Source organism: Neomonachus schauinslandi, chromosome 9 (genome assembly GCF_002201575.2).
Source record: "Neomonachus schauinslandi chromosome 9, ASM220157v2, whole genome shotgun sequence".
In the NCBI taxonomy this organism is placed as follows: Eukaryota; Metazoa; Chordata; class Mammalia; order Carnivora; family Phocidae; genus Neomonachus; species Neomonachus schauinslandi.
This window is the reverse complement of record NC_058411.1, coordinates 111942005-111964383: the sequence shown is the minus strand read 5'-3', so window position 1 is coordinate 111964383 and position 22379 is coordinate 111942005. Positions and strand designations below refer to the sequence as shown.

Genomic DNA, 22379 nt, shown 5'->3' with positions numbered 1-22379 from the left:
CTTTTTATAGCTCTCCTCCTTCCTTTTTGAGTAGCATGTCTTGGTTTTATAGTTTATTCCTAGCACCTAGCTGTGGCACACAGCATGCTTTCACTAAATGTTTTTGTCAGATTATTGGACCTAGAGCTTAACCCAGATTTTGACAGGCTTGTCATTGTTTCATAATTCAAGCTGTTTATGGTGGCTCAGCTAGATCTTCCTCTCCTTTATAATTTTGGCCAGCCTTAGTTTTTTTCAGAGGCCTAGATCTCATCTTCCAGCTCAGCCCTTTTCCATACCAGTATTTGACATTAGGAAGATTTGGACACGAGTTCTATTGACACAGTACACATCTTTCTTTTTTCTTCTCTTTTTTTTTTAAAGATTTTATTTATTTGACAGAGAGAGGGAACACAAGCAGGGGGAGTGGGAGAGGGAGAAGCAGACTTCCCACTGAGCAGGGAGCGCGATGTGGGACTCAATTCCAGGACCCTGGGATCATGACCTGAGCCGAAGGCAGACGCTTAACTGATTGAGCCACCCAGGCGCTCAGTACACATCTTTCAGAATAATTATTGTGATTGTTTTTGTCAGTGTTGATTAATTTGTTAAATATTTATTGACTGCCTGCTATGTGCTAGGAACTGTGCTGGGGATACAACAGTGAGCATTTTACATACATGGAAATTGAAAAGTTGGATGACAGGTATAAGATAATATGTTAATGAGAACTGCAGCTGCATCCTAGGTCTCCTGGCTGATCTATAGGGCAGAAGGGAGTTGCTGTGAGACGTTAGAGTAGTATAGTTGGGATGATATGTGTGTGAAGGGGTTTGCCTGTGATCATTCTAACCTCTACTTGAGTATTTTTTTTTTTTTAAGATTTTTTTTCTTTTTATTTGACAGAGATAGAGCGAGAGAGGGAACACAAGCAGGGGGAGTAGGAGAGGGAGAAGCAGGCTTCCCGCGGAGTAGGGAGCCCGATGCGGGGCTCGATCCCAGGACCCTGGGATCATGATCTGAGCCGAAGGCAGATGCTTAACGACTGAGCCACCCAGGCGCCCCTCTACTTGAGTATTTTTAATAATTGAGAGCTCAGTCTTTCAAGAGGAAGTACATTACATTTAGTTAAACCATATTGGAGGTTCCATTTGGCATACCAATAACCTGGTCCACCCTTTCAGGGTGGTCAGATTGGGTCAGAGTATAAACTCAATTCAGGATTATCTGGGAATGGATGGTTGGGAGAATTCTGTGGGATGTTCTGTCTTGGCTGCCAGAAGAGTAGTTAACTGATGTGTAGTGGCCAGATAGAGGGAGCCTACTGTTGGTGTTGCTGGGCATCTTGGTATGGTCACTGTAGAATCAGGTCAATATGGTCCTTGTCATATTTGATGGTTCAGAAATTGCTTACCGACAAGTGTTAAGTTGAGAAAAGAGATCACATTAATTAAGAGATTTAAAACAGGTTTATAAATCAAAATACCAACTTACAGTGATAGATGTATGCCTGGCTCAAGATCTGGAATCTCTCTAAAGCAGAGATTTTCTCCTGCTGGGGTCTAGGCTGAGATCAAATTAAAAATCAGAAGGTTGCTTGCTTTGTAAGCATGGAATTAGGAGCCAGTTGAATATTCTGTTCCTGTGAGCTTCAGGTTACAAGGAGTTGGCCTTATTTTACTTGGCGGGGGGGGGGGGGGGGGGGTTATTTCTCTGTTAACTGCTGCTAGACAAACCACTCAGACCTGTGGGAAGAGACTGCTGTACTCTTCCCCTTCTACTTTTTTGATATTCAGTTGTCAAAAAAGCCTCTGTCATTACTAATTTCCCTTTTTTAAAAAAAATATTTATTTGACAGAGAGAGACAGTGAGAGAGGGAACACAAGCTGGGGGGAATGGGAGAGGGAGAAGCAGGCTTCCCGCGGAGCAGGGAGCCCGATGCGGGGCTCCATCCCAGGACCCTGGGATCATGACCTGAGCCGAAGGCAGACGCTTAACGACTGAGCCACCCAGGTGCTCCAACTAATTTCCTTATGAAGGATAGAACTGGTTAAGATTTCCAGGAGTCGTACTTACTTTATATTCACTGTTACTTGGGTAATATATGAAATCTATTATTCTGTGAGATTTGTGGTAGTTTTTGCTACTTAATATGATCTAGAAATAGCTTACCTTTACTATCTTCACTTTGATTCCTGTAACACTCTCCGTAAAAGACTGATGTATTTTCCATTTCCACTGAGTGCTTTCTGTGGGCACACTGACCTTAGTCCCTGTTTTTTCTCTAGGGTCATCTAGTAGCAGACACCCAAATCAGGCAACTCCAAAGAAAAGTGGCTTAAAGAATGGCCAAATGAAGAATAAAGATGACGAGTGCTTCGGGGATGATATCGAAGAGATCCCAGACACAGATTTTGATTTTGAAGGGAACCTGGCCCTTTTTGACAAGGCAGCTGTGTTTGAGGAGATTGATACCTATGAGAGGAGAAGCGGTACCCGTTCCCGGGGCATCCCAAATGAAAGGCCAACTCGGTACCGCCACGATGAGAACATCCTGGAGTCAGAGCCCATTGTCTATCGGCGGATCACAGTGCCCCACAATGTGAGCAAGGAGTTCTGCACGGGTGAGTTGCACAGGCCTACATACCATTGGCTGCTCTCCCCTTTCTGTTACGTTTAAAAGAGAATGACCTAAATTCTGAATCAGAGTCTTGTAGTAGGAATTAACTAAAGTGGCTTTGTGGTTAGCTATTATTATTGTCTCTTGGGAATTGTGGTTAATATGGCATCCTACCTACCACGGGGGATGTGACAGTGTGGGTTAGGGGGCTGATTTCATGTCCATTTATATCCACATCTGACAGGTTCTGGTCTGCTCTTTGTTTAGTGTGTCATGATTAACAACTAAAGGCATAGGAGCCAGCTGTCTAGATTCACATAATCAGATCTTTGGCTTTTCACTTTGGCTTGCCTATTACTACCTGTACATCTCACCAGAAGTTCAATTCTGTTTTACTAGTTGTTGGGGTAAAAAACAGAGATGGACGGTTGAAACCACTGGCTAAAATTGGGGTTTCAATAAATTACATTTGTTTACTATACTATCCTCATCTCCTACTATCCCTGGTCAGGGAGGGTTTGGCTAGTCCTATTTCTCACGTAACAGAGTAGTGCCTTGGCAGTTAGGTCGGTCATTGTATAGGATAGTTTAGTCTATTGCCTCAGTGGTTTTAACATTAGGAACTTTTCTTCAAACGTGGCATTAGAGGGGCATCTGGGTAGCTCAGTCGGCTAAGCGTCTGCCTTCGGCTCAGATCAGGATCCCAGGGTCCTGGGATTGAGCCCCGCCTCAGGCTCCCCACTCACTGGGGAGTCTGCTTCTCCCTCTGACCCTCCCCTGTCTCGTGCTCGCTCTCTCTCACTCTGTTCTCTCTTAAATGGGATTGAGCCCCGCCTCAGGCTCCCCGCTCATTGGGGAGTCTGCTTTTCCCTCTGACCCTCCCCTGTCTCGTGCTCTCTCACTCTGTTCTCTCTCAAATAAATAAAATCTTAAAACACACACACACCCCCCCCCATTAGAGGCAGATAAAACCAGCTATAGGAGAGGTGATCTACCTCACCCCTGTCCCTGTCGCTTCCCACTAAACCACATTATTATCTGGGCTTCTTCAAATACAGTTGGAAAACCATTCTTATTGAATGATCTTGAAGAGCTGAAGGAGGAATCATAATCATTTTAATTAAGTAGAGAAGGAACTAAGTACAATATTCATTTTGGTTTGAGGGTTTGAATATAGGGAATATAAATTTAGAATAGTAGTAGCGGTTATAGGACATATTATGGAGATGGCTTAATTACATTTGGAGGAAAGTCAGATATGGCATGGTTTTTTTGTAGACAGCAGTAAAGCTGTGTTGTATTTGGTTTGCTGAGTATAGAGGTTTGCACGTGTTTTTCATGTGGGAAAAAAGGCTGTCAGGCTAAGAGGGTACCAAATTATTTTTCCATTGTTTGCAGGTGGACTCTGGTGGGCATACCTCTTTACTAAGGTAGTTTCCCTAAGTGGCACTGACATGTGACTTCCTGAACTCCTTTGATTTTTACCACTTGTCTGTAGGCAAACAGCCCAGCTCAGAATCAGGCTTCTGATTCAGTTGCCAGGTGTTAAGCTTTTCAGAGGCAGCCATCATCCAGCAGGTCTGGTAGCATACTCAGTTCCTGCTATTCATCTGCCCCTACTGCTCCCCTCTTTTACTGCCCTCATTTGCAAAATAAGCCGCCTCTGCTGGTAGCTCTCTGAGCTGAGGTGGTCCAGTGGTCAGTCGTTGGGTCGGTCATGCAGCAGGTCGTTTCCCTGAATTTCCTGAGCTTGGGGAGATAGAGCCTGCCTTGGAGTGAAGTGGCTAAAAGGGAGAGAACAGTAGCCTCAGGAAAGATTCTCAGATCTAAAATAGCCTGAGAAAACATTGCTAAAGTAGACAAAGGGGAGGGTGGGAATTTTTTCCTATTACACGTTCCACCTCCCCAATTTGATTTTCACACCTTATTTAATTTAATGACAGACGTAAAAAGTTTCCTTCTCTTGCATGAAACTATTTTTCCAGAATTACCATTAACAAGTGAACAACAAACCACATGAGCTGGTCATCAGCCAAGCGCTCAGGTATGGCGGCATGTGGTGTGCTGGTGACCATTTGCACTTCATTGAGTCATGACAGCGAGAGGTGAGAGGCCCTGCAGTTTCATGCCGTCTGGTTTTCCTCTTTGTCCTCAGTAGTGATAGCAGTGCAAATGAAGCCCTTTTGCCAAGCAGGGTCTATGCTGGAAATAGAGCAAGCAAGCCATTGCCTTGCTGAGCAGCTTCTCCTACAGGTGGTTTTTATCTCTGCTCCAGCAACAAGACCCAAGCCTCAAAGTCGGTTTCTATTCTTACTCAGATAGTGCCTGGCTGGGGACACTTTTCCACTTGGATCTTCTATGCAGATGTTACAGTCAGAGTAAGGCAAACTATCTAGAATATGTGGGGAAACAACCTAAGACCATCAAATGTTAGTGTTAGGTTACTTGATCGCTTAGTATGATTTTCTTGTTTTACACATGAGGACATTGAGGCCCAGAGAGATAAAGACTCTCACAAACCTTATCTGTCACATTTCCTTTCATCTTCGGAAGGTGGCTAAGTTAAAGGGGAGGAAGGACATCGTTTCAGAGGAAAAGGGCAGTGTAACGGCACAACAGACTACAGTCATTTGTCTTTCAGTGTCCTCAGAAACGGGCTGGCTTAGATCAGCGGTTGTGGAGGGTGGCTTGGATAGCTCCCCAACTAGCCTTTTGGCATTCATGTCCTAGAACCCCAAATACTTTATTTTCTGCTAATCTCCAGGGTAGCAAAAGAACAACATGTTTCCTACCCATGTGGTGTGATGGCTTGGATCTGAGGATTTTGACAGCTTGCTGCTGGTATCCAGCACATTGACTGCGTGCTGAGTGGTGTCAACAGTTTCCAAGCCATTATGCTGTAATTGCTCACACTCCTCTTGGCAATAGGAGTGTGTGTGTGTGTGTGTGTTATGGGGGCAGTGTTATAAAAGGTCTGTTGATTGGGAAAACACATTCAGGAAGCAACTAAATTTAGCTCTTTGTTTAACCCAAATCTTTTCTCTCTGGAAAGCCTTTTTGAGTCCTTTGACAGTGCTGCTGTCTCCAACAATGAGAGATTATCAGACATTCCTCCAGCTTGGACTTAGCCTGCTAAATAATGCTATCCAGTGGTCACATACTTGTTTATTAAGTTTGGCTGTAAAATGTGAGATGCGTGTGAGCACTGTGCTCAGTGGTAAGAGGTTCTCAAAGAACACTGGTTAGGAGAGAGGTAAGGCTTCAAAGAAGAATCTTTGCTCAACATTCATATTATTTTAAAAGAAATAGGTTAGTCTAAATACTGTTGCTTATTTTGTGTAAGTCACTCTAAGATCTTGTATTCCTTATTAAGCTGTATTAGGAAGGGGCGCCTGGGTGGCTCATTCGGTTGTGTCCGACTCTTGATTTCAGCTCTGATCTCAGGGTCCTGGGATTGAGCCCTTCATGGGGCTCTGTGCTCAGAGGGGAGTCTGCTTGAGACTCCCCCCCATATGCACATGTGCACACATGCACTCTCTCTCAAATAAATCTTTTTTTTTTTTTTTAATAAACCTAAAAAAAAGGTATTAGGAATGGAAGGATACCATATATGCCTGGAGTCCAGTGGTGTGGATGTTAATTACACTGGATGTTGAGAGGCAGGAGAGGTCCTGAAGGCTGGGCTGATCAGGAACAGCTTCACAAAGGGAGGAAGCCTTGAAGCATGGGCAGAATTTCACCAGGCAGAGAGAAAGAGATGTGTGGGTAGGCTGGTAGGTGCTGGTGAATAGTGTGAGTAAAGGGCCGTGTGGGAGATAGGCCATCAGCAGGTTTGGCCAGGAGAGAGAGTGTTTGTGTGGGGGAGTAGCAGGAATTAAATAAGCTTTGGACCACAAGAGCACAGAGCCTTGTGTGCGTATGCTATCCTTGTCCTATGCCATAGGGAACAGCTGAAGGATTCTGAAAATGACATGATCCCAATCTCTTTTAAGAAGACACAGAGTCTTTTTTTTTTTTTTTTTTAATTCTATCTATCCTTTTGACAGAGAGAAAAAACAAACGGGGAGTGGCAGGCTGAGGGAGAGGGAGAAGCAGGCTCCTTGCAGAGCAGGGAGCCCGATGCGGGGCTCGATCCCAGGACCCTGGGACCATGACCTGAGCCGAAGGCAGATGCTTAACTGACTAAGCCACCCAGGTGCCCCAGGAAGATTCAGAGTCTTCAGGAAGACCTGTCTCATGATAGATTTCAGGGTGGAATGAGAGGAGAGAGACCAGAGTAGGAAGACTAGGTTCATACATAACTAATGTATCAGAGGTTTGGACTCCTTAAAGGAAAGGAAGACAAAGGTGTGAGAGAAGTGATGAAGGGAAATTTGATGGTTGAAAGCAGGTGGAAAAAGAGAGTGGAGGATTCAAAGGCATTGAACCTGTGGGGCAGGAAGAATGGCACTGAGAGTCTAGTTGTCGTTAGATTGCCTGTCTGTAGCGGGCCAAGTCTGCATGGTTTTGTGATTTCCCTCCTGCAGTGCTTTGTGGCTGAGCTCGGAGAAAGCAAATAGTAGAGTTACCACACTGAGAGAGAGGTCAGGGAGTTATTAAAAGCTTCAATGAGGAGGCTTCTGTAGAGTCAGAGAATGGAGTTATGTAGCCAAATGGGGGCTACTGAGCCTGTTTCCTTATCTGTAAAGTGCAATAAAATTGTCAATTAAATGAGATCATGTGGAATAGCAGCTAGTACAATGCCCAGTTTATGATTGTTAGTCAGTTTTTGACTTCAAATATGAATTGCAAAGGCTGCCTCAGTAAGGTTATTTCAAAGCATCTACATTTATAAAATTTATACTATGTGTGAGGCACCATTCTAGATCCTCTGGGTAAGTCATTGTCACCCCAGGGGCCTTACAGAGTAACCAAATGTTAAAGAGTAATTTGTATTACTCTGTAATTAAATTATAGATGTGTATACAAGGTTTGGAGGTGGCAGCAAGGGGATGGTGGGAGTCTGGTTGAGGAGAAGCAACATAATTATGATCAGTGTCATAGTATTGAAAGTTCATTGGATATTTACAGTGTCACGGGGAACCATTCTAAGCACTTCACGTAGGTCACAATTTTCATGGTGCATCTGTGAGATTTCAGTGTTCTCCCCATTTTGTTATTATCCCCGTTTTGTTGGCGTTAAGTGATCCAGTAAGACTTTGAAATCAGGAATGACTTTAAAGTGTCTCGAATTCTTCATTTTCTGAGTGCTAATAAATTTTTCTTGGGTATATTAATTCAAGAACCCTTCCTATTGGGTAGAATTCCTATTTAACTTCCACCATTTGTTTTCCACTCTGTAGCCTCCTTCTGTCCTCAAGTGTTTAGAAGCCCAGATAGGAGGCAGTGGGTGCTGTTGGTGCAGACAGTGAATCTCTGTGGTTGTCCCATTTGCTTTGCTTGAAGGGTGTTCCTTTGCCTCCATACTATCTGTCTGCTGAGATTTGGGGAGCAGCAAGTATATGAGGAGGATGACATGAAATAGAGGTTTTTGTTTTGTTTTTTAAGTTTTTTTAAATTTATTTGACAGAGAGAGATACAGCGAGAGAGTGAACATAAGCAGGGCGGGTGGGAGAGGGAGAAGCAGGCTTCTTGCGGAGCAGGGAGCCTGATGCGGGGCTTGATCCCAGGACCCTGGGACCATGACCTGAGCCGAAGGCAGACGCTTAATGACTGAGCCACCCAGGCACCCCTGAAGTAGAGTTACTGTTTACTGTCTTGAAAAAGGATCAAGTCCAAGTTTGAGTGAGGCACTCTCTTAAACATGCCCATTTCTTTTGGTAAAAGCAGTTCTGGTTCCTGCTCTGAAGGGGAGCTGCTGGTGAAGCCACAGTCGGGTTGTTCCTGCTGCTTTATGGCTTATCTCTTTACTCTTCCCACCTTGGCTAGCTAAATCTTTGAACTTTTTTTTTTTTTTTTTAAATTTATTTGACAGAGAGAGACACAGTGAGAGAGGGAACACAAGCAGGGGGAGTGGGAGAGGGAGAAGCAGGCTTTCCGCGGAGCAGGGAGCCCGATGTGGGACTCGATCCCAGGACCCTGGGATCATGACCTGAGCCGAAGGCAGACGCTTAACGGCTGAGCCACCCAGGCGCCCCTAAATCTTTGAACTTAAGTGAGGATGTGTCTTGCTCTCAGGACAAGCTTGACATTCACATTTGAGGCTGGCAGTTGTCTTCCACACCTAGTGTTCCATTTCTGCCTCTGAGCTCTGGCTGCCTTCTTTTGCTTCTTGTCACCAAGAGTCCCTTAAGAAATATTCTGATGCTTTTAAGACCAGCAGTTTGCTTATCTCTTGAAGAACAGATAATCAGGAAATCTGCTTTGGGTTTGTATGTGTGTTCAGCAGGAATTCAGGAAGAAATAAATCTTTGAGTTTAGAAGTGGCCATTGAAGAATTTTATCCTAAAGGTAGTGAGACCTCCTTCAGCAAATGTGCTCCTCAGAGCCCCAGGGACACATCAGGAGGTAAATTCTAGGAGATGTTCTGGATCAGAACGCCTGCACTGACACATCTGTGCTGCAGCAGGTGCCACCGTAACTTTTCATGGAACAGAGTTAAGGAACCTAGTTTCTGAAATGAACCTAGTGTCTCTGCAGGCAGACTTTCTTGACAGTGACTTGGTTGATTTTAGGAACCTCAGGTTGTAATCAGATCGCCCGGTGCCAGGAGTTGAAGGAGTAGTCAGCCCTTTAATGTGGTGTCCTTCAGAGTTTCTGGGCCTGGAGAATCAGGTGGATACTTGTCATAGGCCTTGGCCTTAGAGCCTTCTGAAGTCTGGGCCTGCCTACTAGTCTAAGCCAGACTTCACATCAGCCTTGGGGCTCCGGCAGGGAATTTGCATCTGCACAGGTCATCCAGATTCCAGCTTGGGGAACTTTGTTCATGGTTCCTCCCCGCTCCACCTGGAGTGCTCTCTCTCCCTCCTGTCCTGACTACAGTCCTGCCTGCCTTTCCAGGCATGGTTGAGAATTTGAACCTATCGCCTGCAGCTCCTGGTTGAGATTTTTTAATTTTTATTTATTTGTCAGAGAGCGAGCACAAGCAGGGGCAGTGGCAGAAGCAGAGGGAGAGGGAGAGGGAGAAGCAGGCTCCCCGCCAAGCAAGGAGCCCGATGGGGGACTCCATCCCAGGACCTGGGATCATGACCTGAGCCGAAGGCAGACACTTCACCGACTGAGCCACCCAGGTGTCCTGCAGCTCCTGGTTTGAAATCTATACTTTACACGTGTCTCAGGATAACAGTTTAGTGTATTTTCTGGTATTTGCACATATATATTTTCTGTTTTCAGCTAGGTTGTAAGACTCTGGGAAACAGGGTTTGTTTTTGTATTTTTTTACTTTACTCTCTTGTCTCCTGCCACTCCCCACCCTACCACTGGCTTGATGTGTTAGCTGGTCATCTTTGAAGGCACTTAACTCTCTCTTTTCTCCCCACAACTTATTTACTTATTTATTTTAAAATACTTTAGCCTTCTCTTTTTCCCTTAAAATTTTTATTTATTTATTTGAGAGAGAGAGGGAGAGAGTACAAGCGGTGGGGAGGGGCAGAAGGAGAGAGAGAAGCAGACTCCTTGCTGAGTTGGGAGCCCAACACTGGGCTCTATCCCAGGACCCTGAGATCAAGACCCAAATCATGACTTGAGCCAAAGGCAGAAGCTTAACCGACTGAGCCACCCAGGTTCCCCCCCGCCAAAAAACTTTTTTATGTTGAACAATTTTACACTTTAAGTTGCTAGAATAGTATAATGAACATCATGCATTCTTCATTTAGATTCACCTATTAATATTTGCCACATTTGGGCGCCTGGGTGGCTCAGTCATTAAGCGTCTGCCTTCGGCTCAGGTCATGATCCCAGGGTCCTGGGATCGAGTCCCACATCGGGCTCCCTGCTCAGCGGGAGGTCTGCTTCTCCCTCTCCCACTCCCCCTGCTTATGTTCCTGTTCTCGCTGTCTCTCTCTGTCATATAAATAAATAAAATCTTAAAAAAAAAAAATTTGCTACATTTACTTTATATTAACACAAGCGTATACCTGAACCACTTGAGATTTAGTTGCTCTCATTACATTTCGTTACATTACCCCTACATACCTCCCTGTACATTCAGTAGGATGTTGCTCTTACAACCACACTGTAAGATTGCTCTCAGGAAACAGAGTTAACACAAAATATTATCTAATATACATTCCTTATCCACAGCTCTCCAGTTGTCCCAATCGTGTCCTTTATAGCTGTATTGTTAGTCAGCAGTTGTGCATTACATCATATGAGATGTAGTCGAGATACAGTTGTATCTCTTTTGTTTCCTTTAACCAGGAGAGTTCCCACAACTTTTGTCATCTCTTGTGATATTGACATTTATGAAGAGTCTAGGCCAGTTGATTTGCAGAATATCCCTTAGTTTTATTTACTGATTGTTCTTTTTTTTTTTTTTTTTTTGATTTATTTATTTGAGAGAGAGAGAGCACACAGATGGAGAGGGAGAGGAAGAAGCAGACTCCCTGCTGAGCAGGGAACCCGATGCGGGACTTGATCCCAGGACTCTGGGATCATGGCCCTAGCCAAAGGCAGACACTTAACCAGCTGAGCCACCCAGTGATTGTTCCTTTTGATTCATGTGATTTATGTTCCATGTGATTCATGTTAAACATTTTCCCCACGATTTTGGTGGGGCTCTGTCCTTTTCAGGGTATCACATCGTAAGAATATACAGTGTCAGTTTGTCTTACCATTGGGGCTGAGTTAATCACTTGGGTGAGGTATCGTCCACCGGGTTTCTTCTTTGTAAGGATACTTCTCCCCTTCATAATTAATAAGCCATCTTGTCAGGAGGTCCTTTACCTCTTGAGTCCAAAGCTTGTTTCAGTGGAGCTTTAACCTGAAGGAATGAGGTCCAGGGTGGACAGAGGGTTTGTCTAGTTGTAAATGGGGGAGGGGAAAGAATCTGAAACATCTCACCCACACTTACCTTTGGTTACAGCGGGGCTCTTACCCAGCTGCAGAATGGAACTCGCTGAGGCAGTTGTACAGGTTTCCTTCCCATTCTTTCATTAATTCCACACACATTTATGTAGACCCGACCAGGCCCTGTGCTGACAGTGAGGGCACCGTGAAGAACAGGCTAGCGCAGTGAGCAAGACAGACTCGGTCACTGCCTTCATGGAGCTTGCAGTCTGGCAAAGTGGATGGTCCAAAACGAAAAAACAGTTATTTACAAGTTGTGTTCAGTACAGTGAAGAAAATAAGCAGCCTGCTGAGACTGAGGGATATTTAAGAAGAGGGGGAGAAGAAGAATGAGGGACTTCTTTTTTTTTTTAAAGATTTTATTTATTCATTTGAGACACAGAGATACAGAGAGCGAGAAAGCATGAGCAGGGAGAGAGGCAGAGGCAGAGGGAGAAGCAGGCTCCTCGCTGAGCCAGAAGCCCGATGTGGGGCTCGATCCCAGGACCCTGGGATCATGACCTGAGCTGAAGGCAGACGCTTAACCATCTGAGCCACCCAGGCACCCCGAATGAGCGACTTCTTTAAGAAAAATGAGGGACCAGCTATGAGTGTGGGTAGAATATTGGAAGAGAGAAGAGAGTCCCAGGAGAGGGGACATGCTTCCTGAGGCCAGAAGGGACTTGGAATATGTTTAGGAACCAGAAGGCAGCCAAGGTGCCTTGAAGCATGGTGGGAGTTGGGGTCCAAGGTAAAGGGGGTGAAATAAACAGGGGCCAGATCATGGAGGCCTTGTGGGCCCTAATAAAGAGTATTGAGTATTTAGGCTTCTTGTAACAAATCCTTCTTTCAGAGATACAGTTGACACCAAATTTCATTTTGTGTAGCTTTCATGTAAATCTACAGGGGCTCTCTTGTACAGTGTGGGTCTGAGGGTATGAATTTACTGGTTTATACTCCTGAGAAGAACCTGTGTGTTTAACTATAGAGAACACACTGATGGCTACCAGAGGGGAGGTGGGCCGGGGGTGGGGTGGGGATATGGGTGAAATAGGTGATGGGGATTAAGGAGTACACTTGCTGTGATGAGCACTGGGTGATTAAAGTAAGAACTTAAAAAACCAAACCAAACCAGTGTGATATCCCCCCCCCCCAGTTGTGTGATCCCCACAGAATGGAATCAGAATTCATAGCCCTGGGGAAATCACATGCCCTCATTGAGGCATTGAGCCTTCAGTGAGCTGTGCTCCTCATTGGTAACACATGGGGTGCACACAGCCTTTCTCACTAAAGGGCCGTGTCAGTGTGAGGACTGAGTTTAGATCTGAGCTGACACTTTGTTGTGGGAGTCTTGTCACACAACCAGAAGGCTGGGAGGTTTGAAGGACAGGGAGGGATGTACATGCAGAAGCTGCTGGAGAAGGTTTGGACATGGTGCTTGGGGGTGTGAGAACGAGGCTGAGACCTTAAGTCGTATGTACTGGAAGGAGCCTGTGGAAGTGAGAAAGACCTGACGAAGGGGAGGCCGCAGCAGGCACTGTGGTGGCTGGCCTGTGAGGTTGCAGGGCCCTGGCCTCATGCTGTGGAGTGAGCTGTCTGGGGAGGAGTCTTGTCTCCCAGCCTGTACAGAGTGTGCTTAAGCTGTTTTCCTGGATACCCTAAGGTTAATCAGATCCTAAGATGTGCTCTGCTTGTCACGAACTGGCTGTAATTATATCTCCCTTTCTTGTTTCACCGACAGCTGTAAAATACATAGTGAGAGAAACCCTACCAACTGATTTTACTGCCTTGGTTCCAGAACAATAAAGATCCACCTGCCAGCCCAAACATAATTAGGCTTGGCTCATGTTCAGGCTTTGGCAATGTTATTGTTTGCCATTTACACGCTATGTTCTTGGTTCCCTTCCTTTGGAGTTTATTTTATTCCCTCTGCCTGTTTCTGATAAGCCAGTCTGACTGGTGGTGGGACTTGATGTGTAAATGTTGAAAAGGAACATTTTGTGGTGCTTGCACATTCCTCTCAGAGAAACTGAGTAGGGTACTGCGGAGTCCTAGGCCCTGTAACTGGCAGACTGAGGAGAAGGGATCCCGGCCTTGTCTTGCCCTAGGCTACAAAGTGTGCCAGTTCATCAGCAGTGCTCCCCACCATCAGTGAGCTCCCCGCTGGAGCAGCCAGCCAGCCGGGGTGTGGGCTCTGCTCTCCTCTCCCTGTACTGTGAGTTTTGTACCTTTCAGGACTGTGAGGAGAAAATGCTCAGCCTGCCTCCAGAGAGCCCTTGGAATGGGAGAGGGAGGTGCCCTGTACCTACACCACAAGACGTAGACCCACAAAGAATGCTTGATTTGTAGGGTGACATGCTCAGGACTCCCTACCTTGGTCCGTTTCAGAGTCAACAGAAAGCAAATAAATGGGTGAAGAAATGCACAGGGTCAAGGGGAAGCTCTCTCTTGCGTGACTTTGCAGGTAAAGAGGGTGTTTGAGGTAGACATGACTTGTCTGACAGGTTTAAGGTTGTTAGTGGCTTAGGACTCCTGAGAATTCCTTTGGCTTTTCACACTGCTATCAATGATTCCTAATTAGTTCCGATAATATGTGCGTGCCTGGAGCAGGCCATAAAAGTGGCTGTTTTAATCAGCTGTTGACATGCAAGGTCAGGCTGCAGCCTCCAGAACTGGCACTTAGGACTGACATTTCAGAAAGAGAGAAGAGACCACCCATGTTCCTAATGGCAGTGTTTGTGCCAAGGCCGGGATAGGACTCAGGCAGGTAGAAGGCTTCAGTTAACCAACAGGATAGCGTTAATTTTGATGTGTAGACATCTTTCTTATTGTCATTACTACATTAAGTTATTATTTCGCCTTCCTTTGAGAGGGTATGTATATACCTTAGTGCTTTGGGTTCAGTCTTGGTGCTTGGATTCCTGTTGTTCAAATGTACCGCCATAGCCTTGTTCTGTGTGATTTTAAGAGTCTGTGGAGGCAGGGCTGGATATCTGATAGAACTTCAAGAAATTATTTCTGAAATGATCAGGGAGGAAGACAAGTTTTTCTAGACAGGGCTTTGCAACCAATAGGATAGATGATGAACTTCCTGAAAACTTCTACCATAGAGTTAGGCCAGACCAGAAATAGCACTAGGTTTGCATCATTTGTATGTTTGAGTACTTGATGAGAACTCACCTCTGTTGATAAATGTAGCTGAAGCAAGTTGAAGAGATGGGGGCCAAAGAAGTAAAGGGTTTATTTCCCTGCTTGGAGGAGTTTACAGTCCAGTATAGATGAAGACACAGGATCTGAAAAGGCGTCTGATCCAGCCAGACAAAACTAGTTACATGCAGTCCCACGATGACTTGCTAATTGGAATCTGTATGTGTTGGTCTGTCAGCCAGTGAGGCCAAATGGGGATCTTTGGCAAAGGTCTGCTCCCTTGGGGCCAGGCCAGTGGCTTGTAGTATTTGTAAGATGGCATTGGTTGCCAAGACGAGCTGCTCATTACAGATCACAGTTTTTTACTTTGGCGTTTCTTTCCTGTCCTGGTTTTCTGGGCCCTGAAATGGCACCTGTTGGTGCTAATGCAGGTAAGACTCTTTCAAGTGTCTCAGCTGCTGCAGACTTTGGCCTTATAAACCAAGTATTTTCCATGCTCTACTTTCAGTGATTCTCCCTAACCTTAATAGAGTTCCTTTCTTTATGGCAACTGTTCAAGATTCTTCTGAGTAGGTTGCTTTCCATGTACTCTTGCCCTGAGGTTTGAGTATTAGGTTACATTCGCCCCAAATGTGGGGAGAAAATGACAAATTATTTGAAAAAACAAGTTGCTCATTAAATTTCTTAAGCAAGAGGAAGGGCTAAGTAGAAGGAGGAGGAAGAGGAAGTGGGGAGCAGATGGGATGAGCAAGTCATCCAGCTGAGACCTGGGACAGCACAGCGGGGGCAGAGAGTCTAGAGGCTTGGCATCTGTTCCACTTGTGGGGAAGGAGGAGTCTGCTCGCGAGGACAGTCCCACTGCCAGGGGTGCCATTCCCCCCACTCAGGGAAAAGACTGTTCTCTTCTGACGTGGCGCACAGGCTGCTGTTCGCAGGCTGTGCCAGCCCTTCCCTGTAATAATCTGAGAGATCCGGGTAGCTTTGGCTTCTGTGGTCTGAAGCTGAACTGTTAGAGGGGGGCGCCTGGGTGGCTCAGTCGGTTATCGGCTCAGGTCGTGATCCCAGGGGCCTGGGATGGAGACCTGTGTCGGCTCCCTGCTCCGTGGGGAGTCTGCTCATCCCTCTCCCTCTGCTCCTCCCCCTGCTCCTGCTCGTGGGTGCCTGCATGCACGTGCTCTCTCTCTCAAATAAAATCTTAAAGAATCAAGTGCTAAGACAGCTTAAGCTTGTCCCTGCTCTTTGGGACCGGGCACAAGTTGTTACTTCCCCACCCGCTACTCTGGGGGGCTCCATGGTGCACCTCCGCCCCACATTAGGCCAACAGGCCAGGGGAGGGCCGGTCTCAGAGTCTTGGCTTTCACAGAATCCTGGCTCAAGTACAAACATTTGTGGATCTGGTTTCCTGTAATCACTTTCCCTTTCTCTCTTCACCTCCTTTTGAACTGCAGACTCTGGCCTGGTTGTCCCAAGTGTTTCCTATGAACTGCATAAAAAGCTGTTGTCTGTGGCTGAGAAGCACGGGTTGACTCTGGAGCGGAGACTGGAGATGACAGGAGTGTGCGCCAGCCAGATGGCCCTGACGCTGCTCGGAGGACCCAACAGGTAAACTCCTCCGGACTGGCGGGGGCTACGCGTGGGGAGGTGCTGCTCTGCTGGAGGAGTTTGTCGGTGTGCGTCCCTCTGTGAAGTCCCTTTCCTGGGTGCTCTGAGGGTTTTGTTTGCCCCTCTTACCCACCTCCCGGAAGTCCTCATTCTTCTGTCAGCAACCTGCCCTTTGACCCTTTCTTTCCTGATAACAGCTGGCTTTGATACTCCTGCTGGCTACCAGAGGCCTGCCTTCTAAGAGCCTTCAGAGACTCAGCCTTTGGCACTTGTCCTTCACTCAGAGATCAACCCCGAGTTCCATACCTGAGAACTTCTAGAACCACCCAGTGGGAGAGCTGGAGTTTGGTGCCTTCCTACCTGCCCTCTGGGCCCATATGTCAAAAGCAGTGCTTAATTTTATTTGTGGTCATTTACTGATATCATGTGCCAATCCTTGTGCTAGGATGAGGGACACAAAGAAGAATAAAATACTACACCCGCCCTCTGGAAGGCTAGTGAGGTCTCCAGAAAGTACATTGTGGTGGTAGAGGAAACAGAGGATCGTCCGGGAAGCCGCAGTAGCATCCAAGCGGAGTCCTGCGGAGGAGGGGGGATTAACAGAGGCCAGCAGGCAGGGCGAGGAGTCTGGGTCTGAGTAGCCTGTGCCGAGGTCAGACAGAACAGAGCCCGTGGTCGTGGCTGGGATCTGTGAAGTCATTCTCTGGGACTGGGAAGTAGGGCTTTGCAACAGCTTTGCGGTAGGGAGCTGAGCTGCCGACGGGATTTCAGAAACAGCAGTGTGGGGGCAGGGTGTGAATGTCCTCACCCCATCACATTGCCCTCTAGCCAGCTTCTTGGGGCTAGTTGTCCTTGGACCTGGCTTTTCTCGCTGCCTCTGACCTCTCAGAAGGGCCATCTCCTGCAGCTCCTTTGAGAAGGATCACCACAGCTAGTAATCTGCTTCATGTGGGTCCAGTACCATGCAGTTTGTCACTGTGCTTTCACAGCTGTGTTTAATTTGGTCCTCATGACTTCATCTTGAAGGTAAATAGTAGCCTGGTGTTTGAGGATGAGCAAGCTAAGGCTCAGAGAGCAGAAAGGCTTGGCCACGTTGGCACTGCTGGTACGTAGTGGAGCCAGGTCTCCCATCCAGATAGGTCTGTTTCCAGGGTCTGGACCCTGCCCTCTGCTGTCGGCTGTGTGATGCCAGGGTCTGCTTTGAGTCCTCCGATGGGGGATGCCTCTGTGAGAGGAAGAGTCTTCAGGAACAGACATGGGTGAGTCAGATGCCACAACTCAGGTGTGTGTCTGAAGGGAGAAGTGCTCATCATATTTCCTTAACATGCAGACATAGTGCGGGAAATGAATGGTTTGGTATATATGCAGAGTATATTGCTAAATTCCCCCAAATGTATTTGGAGCACAGGGGCTTCCTCTCTGGAACAGCATCTGTCATCTGCCTCCCTTTGGGAGACTAGTAAGTGACTGTCATTGCTAAGGAGGGACCTAAGCCCGTTTCTTGCTGTCCATCTCCCCCTGCCTTCCACCCTGGAGGCAGACCGCACTGCCTGTGAGTTGGGAACAGCTCCAGAGTTAATCTTCCAAACCTCCTTACCTATGGCTCAGCTTTGGATGGCAGGATCTGGAAATGACTTCATCAGGAAGTGGATATCCAAGGGAGCTGCCAGTGTAGGAGACCAGGAAGCCCCTAGCCTGCTGCCTCCTCTGTGACCTGAGCTGTCACGGGTCAGGCCCTGTTCTAAGTACTATATGTGCGTTGATCCACACAGCATCCCGTGGAAGATCCCGTTAGTATCTAGTGTTGCCCTTATTTCGCTTACTGGCAGCTCAGTAAAGAGAACTTGGCCTGGCACCTGGTGGAGGACGATTTAGAACGGCCCCATTTGGTCCTCGCTGTGAGTTTCTTAGGAGTTGAGCCAGAGTAATCCTGGAAGAGGTGAGCCTTGAGCTGGATTTCAAAGAAAAGGTGGGTCAGAGTTTGACACGTGAAGGGCTTTCTGGGCAGGGGACATTCTCTGAGGAGAAGCAAGAAAGCCTTACAAGAATAGCAGAGAGTGAGGCCAGGGAAGAAGAGCCAGGAGGGCTGTCGAGATGGAGAAGCCTCTTTGCTAATCAGAGTTTGGACCTCACAGGTCCCACAGAACAGTTACGTGTTTCTGGTCAGAGAGCAGTGTTCTGGCAACAGTGTTCTATGGAATGAGATCTGGGTGAACTGCCTAGTGAGAGGACCCAGCAGATGAAGTGACACTGGGGTGTGGGACCGTGGGAATGCCACCCTGTAGTCCTGGAGTTCGGTGGCTTTTCACCCCCTCTGGGACCCTGGGGCTGCCAAGAACTTGGAGAGCGACAGGTGCTGAGAGGTACTCGTCTGGTTTAGGGTGTAGGGATTGGCAGGTCTGCAGCTGATAATGCTAATTTACCTTCTGTTCCAGATTGAATCCCAAAAATGTTCACCAGAGGCCCACAGTGGCCCTGCTGTGTGGCCCCCATGTGAAAGGGGCTCAGGGGATCAGCTGTGGAAGGCACCTGGCCAACCATGATGTCCAGGTCATCCTCTTCCTGCCCAACTTTGTCAAGATGCTGGAGTCCATCACCAACGAGCTATCTCTCTTCAGCAAGACCCAAGGCCAACAAGTATCTAACCTCAAAGGTGAGCGCTTGGTAGGGCTGGGCTAGGGCCTCGGCCTCCTCCCTCCTCACGTAGTTTGATGGTCTGATGCTGCTGCCCAGTGGCGACAGGTGGAACATCACAGATGTAAGGCGTGCTCTGCCTGTTAGGAGTCTTTGTACACAAAGGAAATACTTTGGGTGTTGACTTGCTTACTTCCCATCCCTTCACTGTCCTCCCTCTCCCACTACTCAGATGGAGAGCTGGGGACCCACTTGTTCACTTTACAAACATTTACGGAACAGGCACTACTCCTGACACTGAGGATGTGGCAGTAGACTTTTTTTTTTTAATTCATGCTTCATTCTACTTAGGACATTGGACAAAGAGACAAGTAACCTTTCTATTAGGCCAGATGGTGGTATTACAAAGTAGGGAAAGGAGCTAGAGACGGTTGGAGGGTTGCGTAAGGAGTAGCAGACTTAGACATTTCAGGGTCAGGTGGTGAAGGGCCTGTGGATCACTGTAAGGGTTTGCACTTTTACCCTAGCTGAGATGGAGGGCCACTGGAGGAATAAGTAGCAGGAAGGTAGAATTCAGCTCAGATTCCAAATGATCCTCCAGCTGCTCTTTGGGAGTAGACTAGAGGTCTACAAAGAGAGGTGTTAAGAGGCTATCATGCGAAACCAGAAGGAGATGCTGGTGGCTGTGTGTAAGCCCCGATGATCTCAACCAGCTGGTGGTAGTGGGAGAAGAGGTGAAGGGGGGTTAGTTTCTAAGTTAGTTTTGGAGCTAGAGGCTGCAGATTGGATGTAAGGGATGTGATGGGGAAGGGTTAAGAACGACTGCAAGGTGTTTGGCCTGAGTGACCAGAACGATGGAGGTGCCATCCTGAGATGGGAAGACTTGTGGGGGGAGGTTTGGGGAGGAAGGTGCCTGTTGGATATACAGGTGGAAATGTTGACTGACACAGATGAGTCCGCAGGTAGGTGAAGGGGTCAAGCCTGGAGTGCCGAGTGTGTAGGTGGGAATGAGCCCTAACAAGCCTGGATAAGCTATCTTCTAGGAAGAGGTAGGGAAGTTGTTAAGTCTGAGTTCTTTGTTTAGAAGTCAGGGAGTTGAGAGAGCAGCTCAGGAGACAGGGAGGGAGAAGGAAAAGCAGGAGAGCCTGGCACCTGGAAGGCAAGTGAAGACAGGGATGTGGTGCGGTCAGCTCTGCCAGCAAGCCGCTCTAGGTTAGGCTCAGATGAAGGCTGAGAATCGACCACTGGATCTTGCTGTGTGGAAGCCCCTGATGATTTCAACCAGAGCAATTTCAAGTGGGGTAGGGTGGAGGGGACAGAGTGATTGGAGTGGGTTTTAGTGAGAGTGGGGGAGGAGAAGAGAGAAGAAATATGAAGAAAGGGCCTTGCCAGGGGTCAGATGGCAAGTTGGGGCCAGACCCTGGGCCAGAACCTCAGTCTCCTCTCAGGCCAGGCTCCTGTGTGCACGTGGAAAGTAAGACCCCGTTCTTACTCTTGAAAGCCTACTGGCCCCCGGCAACATCCCCCCACCCCCTTGTCCTGGTGGTCTGTTCTAAGTAAGGAAGCCCTGAGTCCCTAATTGAGAAATATCATTACTGTAGCCAGGAGGCAGGTCTGCTCTGGGTTCCCCCGCTTGAGATCTGTAACATGAAGCCTTGTTTTAGGCAATTCTTCCTCTGGCTACCTAAAAGCTTTCTGATTTCAACTCCAAGAGCCAAGTCTGAGGATGCTGACCTTGAATTTGGTCTGATTTCTCCTATTCTCAAATTATCCTCTTAGGCTCATCAAGACTTACATAGTTGTTGAGACATCTCTTCTTATGCTGTCCCTCCCAGAGGCTTGGTTTGAGCAGAGAAACTTTTTTAAGTGCCTGGAGAAGTGATCGGTTCCCTCCCTATCCCTAAGATTGGGCTGTAAGGAGAGCCCATTTTGATGACATGGGGTGGGGGCGCGGGGCGGGATGCAGCAAGACCAGGCTGGCTCCGGTTGGGTGAGGAGGCTAACCCAAGGCTCTGGCCTGCTTGCAGTTCTTGGGCCACTCAGCACATGGCCGTCAGCCCATTTCTGCTGGGCTCTGGGAAGGGCTCCCTGGGAGGGCTGACTCGGCAGTCGGCTCCCCCTTCTCAGAGCTCATAATGTACCCAGGGTGTTAGTCGGATGTGCATCTGCTGCGCCCAGAGACGACCTGCACGGCCAGCAGCACGGCGCTTCGGCCTGGGGGCTCCACGAGGATGGTGGTCCATCGGGCTGACACGTCCTTAGTCTCTGGTACCCAGCCCAACCTTGGAAGTCCTGGGGCCTGGCCCAGCCTTGAGAAAGCCAGCCTGTGGCGAGGCCTCGGAGTGGTGTCAGAACACCCCTTGGGGCCATCTGGGTTCTAGTCCCCACCCGGGCTGCTCTCTGCTTATACCGATTCCCATGTGGTGCTCTTTCTACCCGCAGATCTGCCCTCTAGCCCCGTGGACCTGGTGATCAACTGCCTGGACTGCCCCGAGAATGCCTTCCTGCGGGACCAGCCTTGGTACAAGGCAGCGGTGGCCTGGGCCAACCGGAACCGGGCGCCGGTGCTCAGCATTGACCCACCCGTGCACGAAGGCGAACAGGGCATCGACGCCAAGTGGTCACTGGCTCTGGGCCTGCCTCTGCCGCTGGGGGAGCGCGCGGGCCGCATCTACCTGTGTGATATCGGCCTCCCCCAGCAGGTGTTCCAGGAGGTGGGCATCAGCTACCACTCACCCTTTGGCTGCAAGTTTGTCATTCCATTGCACTCTGCCTAGAGGGGCTCTGGGCGAGTTGGACCCTGCAGTCCCCTGCTGCTCCGGACACACTGAACTTGACAACGAACGCCTTAAGGATGTGAAGCTTCATGGACCTTGTTAAATTTTTTCGCTTTTGGATTTGTTACTTCTGTGAGAGAACAGATCATATTTAAAAATGACCTGTCACCTGCCCGTAGCCGAGGAAGGCTTTCCCACTGGGTGTCCTGGGTGGGCGGCAGGCTGAGTGGCTCTCTGCATCTCTACACGTGGCCCCCTGCGTGGCTGGGTGGGGTTTTGTTTACAGACTTAGGCAGCTCACGGACCGAGTTTTCAGGTTTACAGTCACTGGGGCCTGGGCAAGCACCTTGCGGGGTGGGGCGGGTCCTGTTTGGGGGGCCTGTTCTTGCTATGGCTCCGTGTCCTCTGCCCCCTGCACACCCCCCCCCCCCCCCCCCCCCCCCCCCCCCCCCCGCTCCGGGCAGCCTTTCTCCCGATCATGTCGAACTGGCTGTGCTGCAGCTGCCCGCCAGAGGGCAGACTTGCACTCCGTTCATTTTGAGGGCTTTGAGGAGGCCTTCCCAGAGCCCCACCACAAGTTGATTTGGGGACTTTTGACCCTTTCTCCTGAGCTGATGCAAGTTTTATGCTGGGAG

General features: G+C 48.1%; 1 protein-coding gene across 1 annotated transcript in view; it reads left to right on the top strand.

Moving 5' to 3' along the window:
- EDC3 (enhancer of mRNA decapping 3) overlaps positions 1-22176 on the top strand; it is a 59803-nt gene extending 37627 nt beyond the window's left edge. The window contains exons 4-7 of the mRNA XM_021693881.2: positions 2268-2603; positions 16180-16333; positions 18769-18986; positions 21410-22176. Coding sequence (XP_021549556.1) covers positions 2268-2603; positions 16180-16333; positions 18769-18986; positions 21410-21744 — 1043 coding nt within the window. The 3' untranslated portion in view covers positions 21745-22176. The remainder of the gene's footprint in view (positions 1-2267; positions 2604-16179; positions 16334-18768; positions 18987-21409) is intronic.
- The last annotated feature ends 203 nt before the right edge of the window (positions 22177-22379 follow it).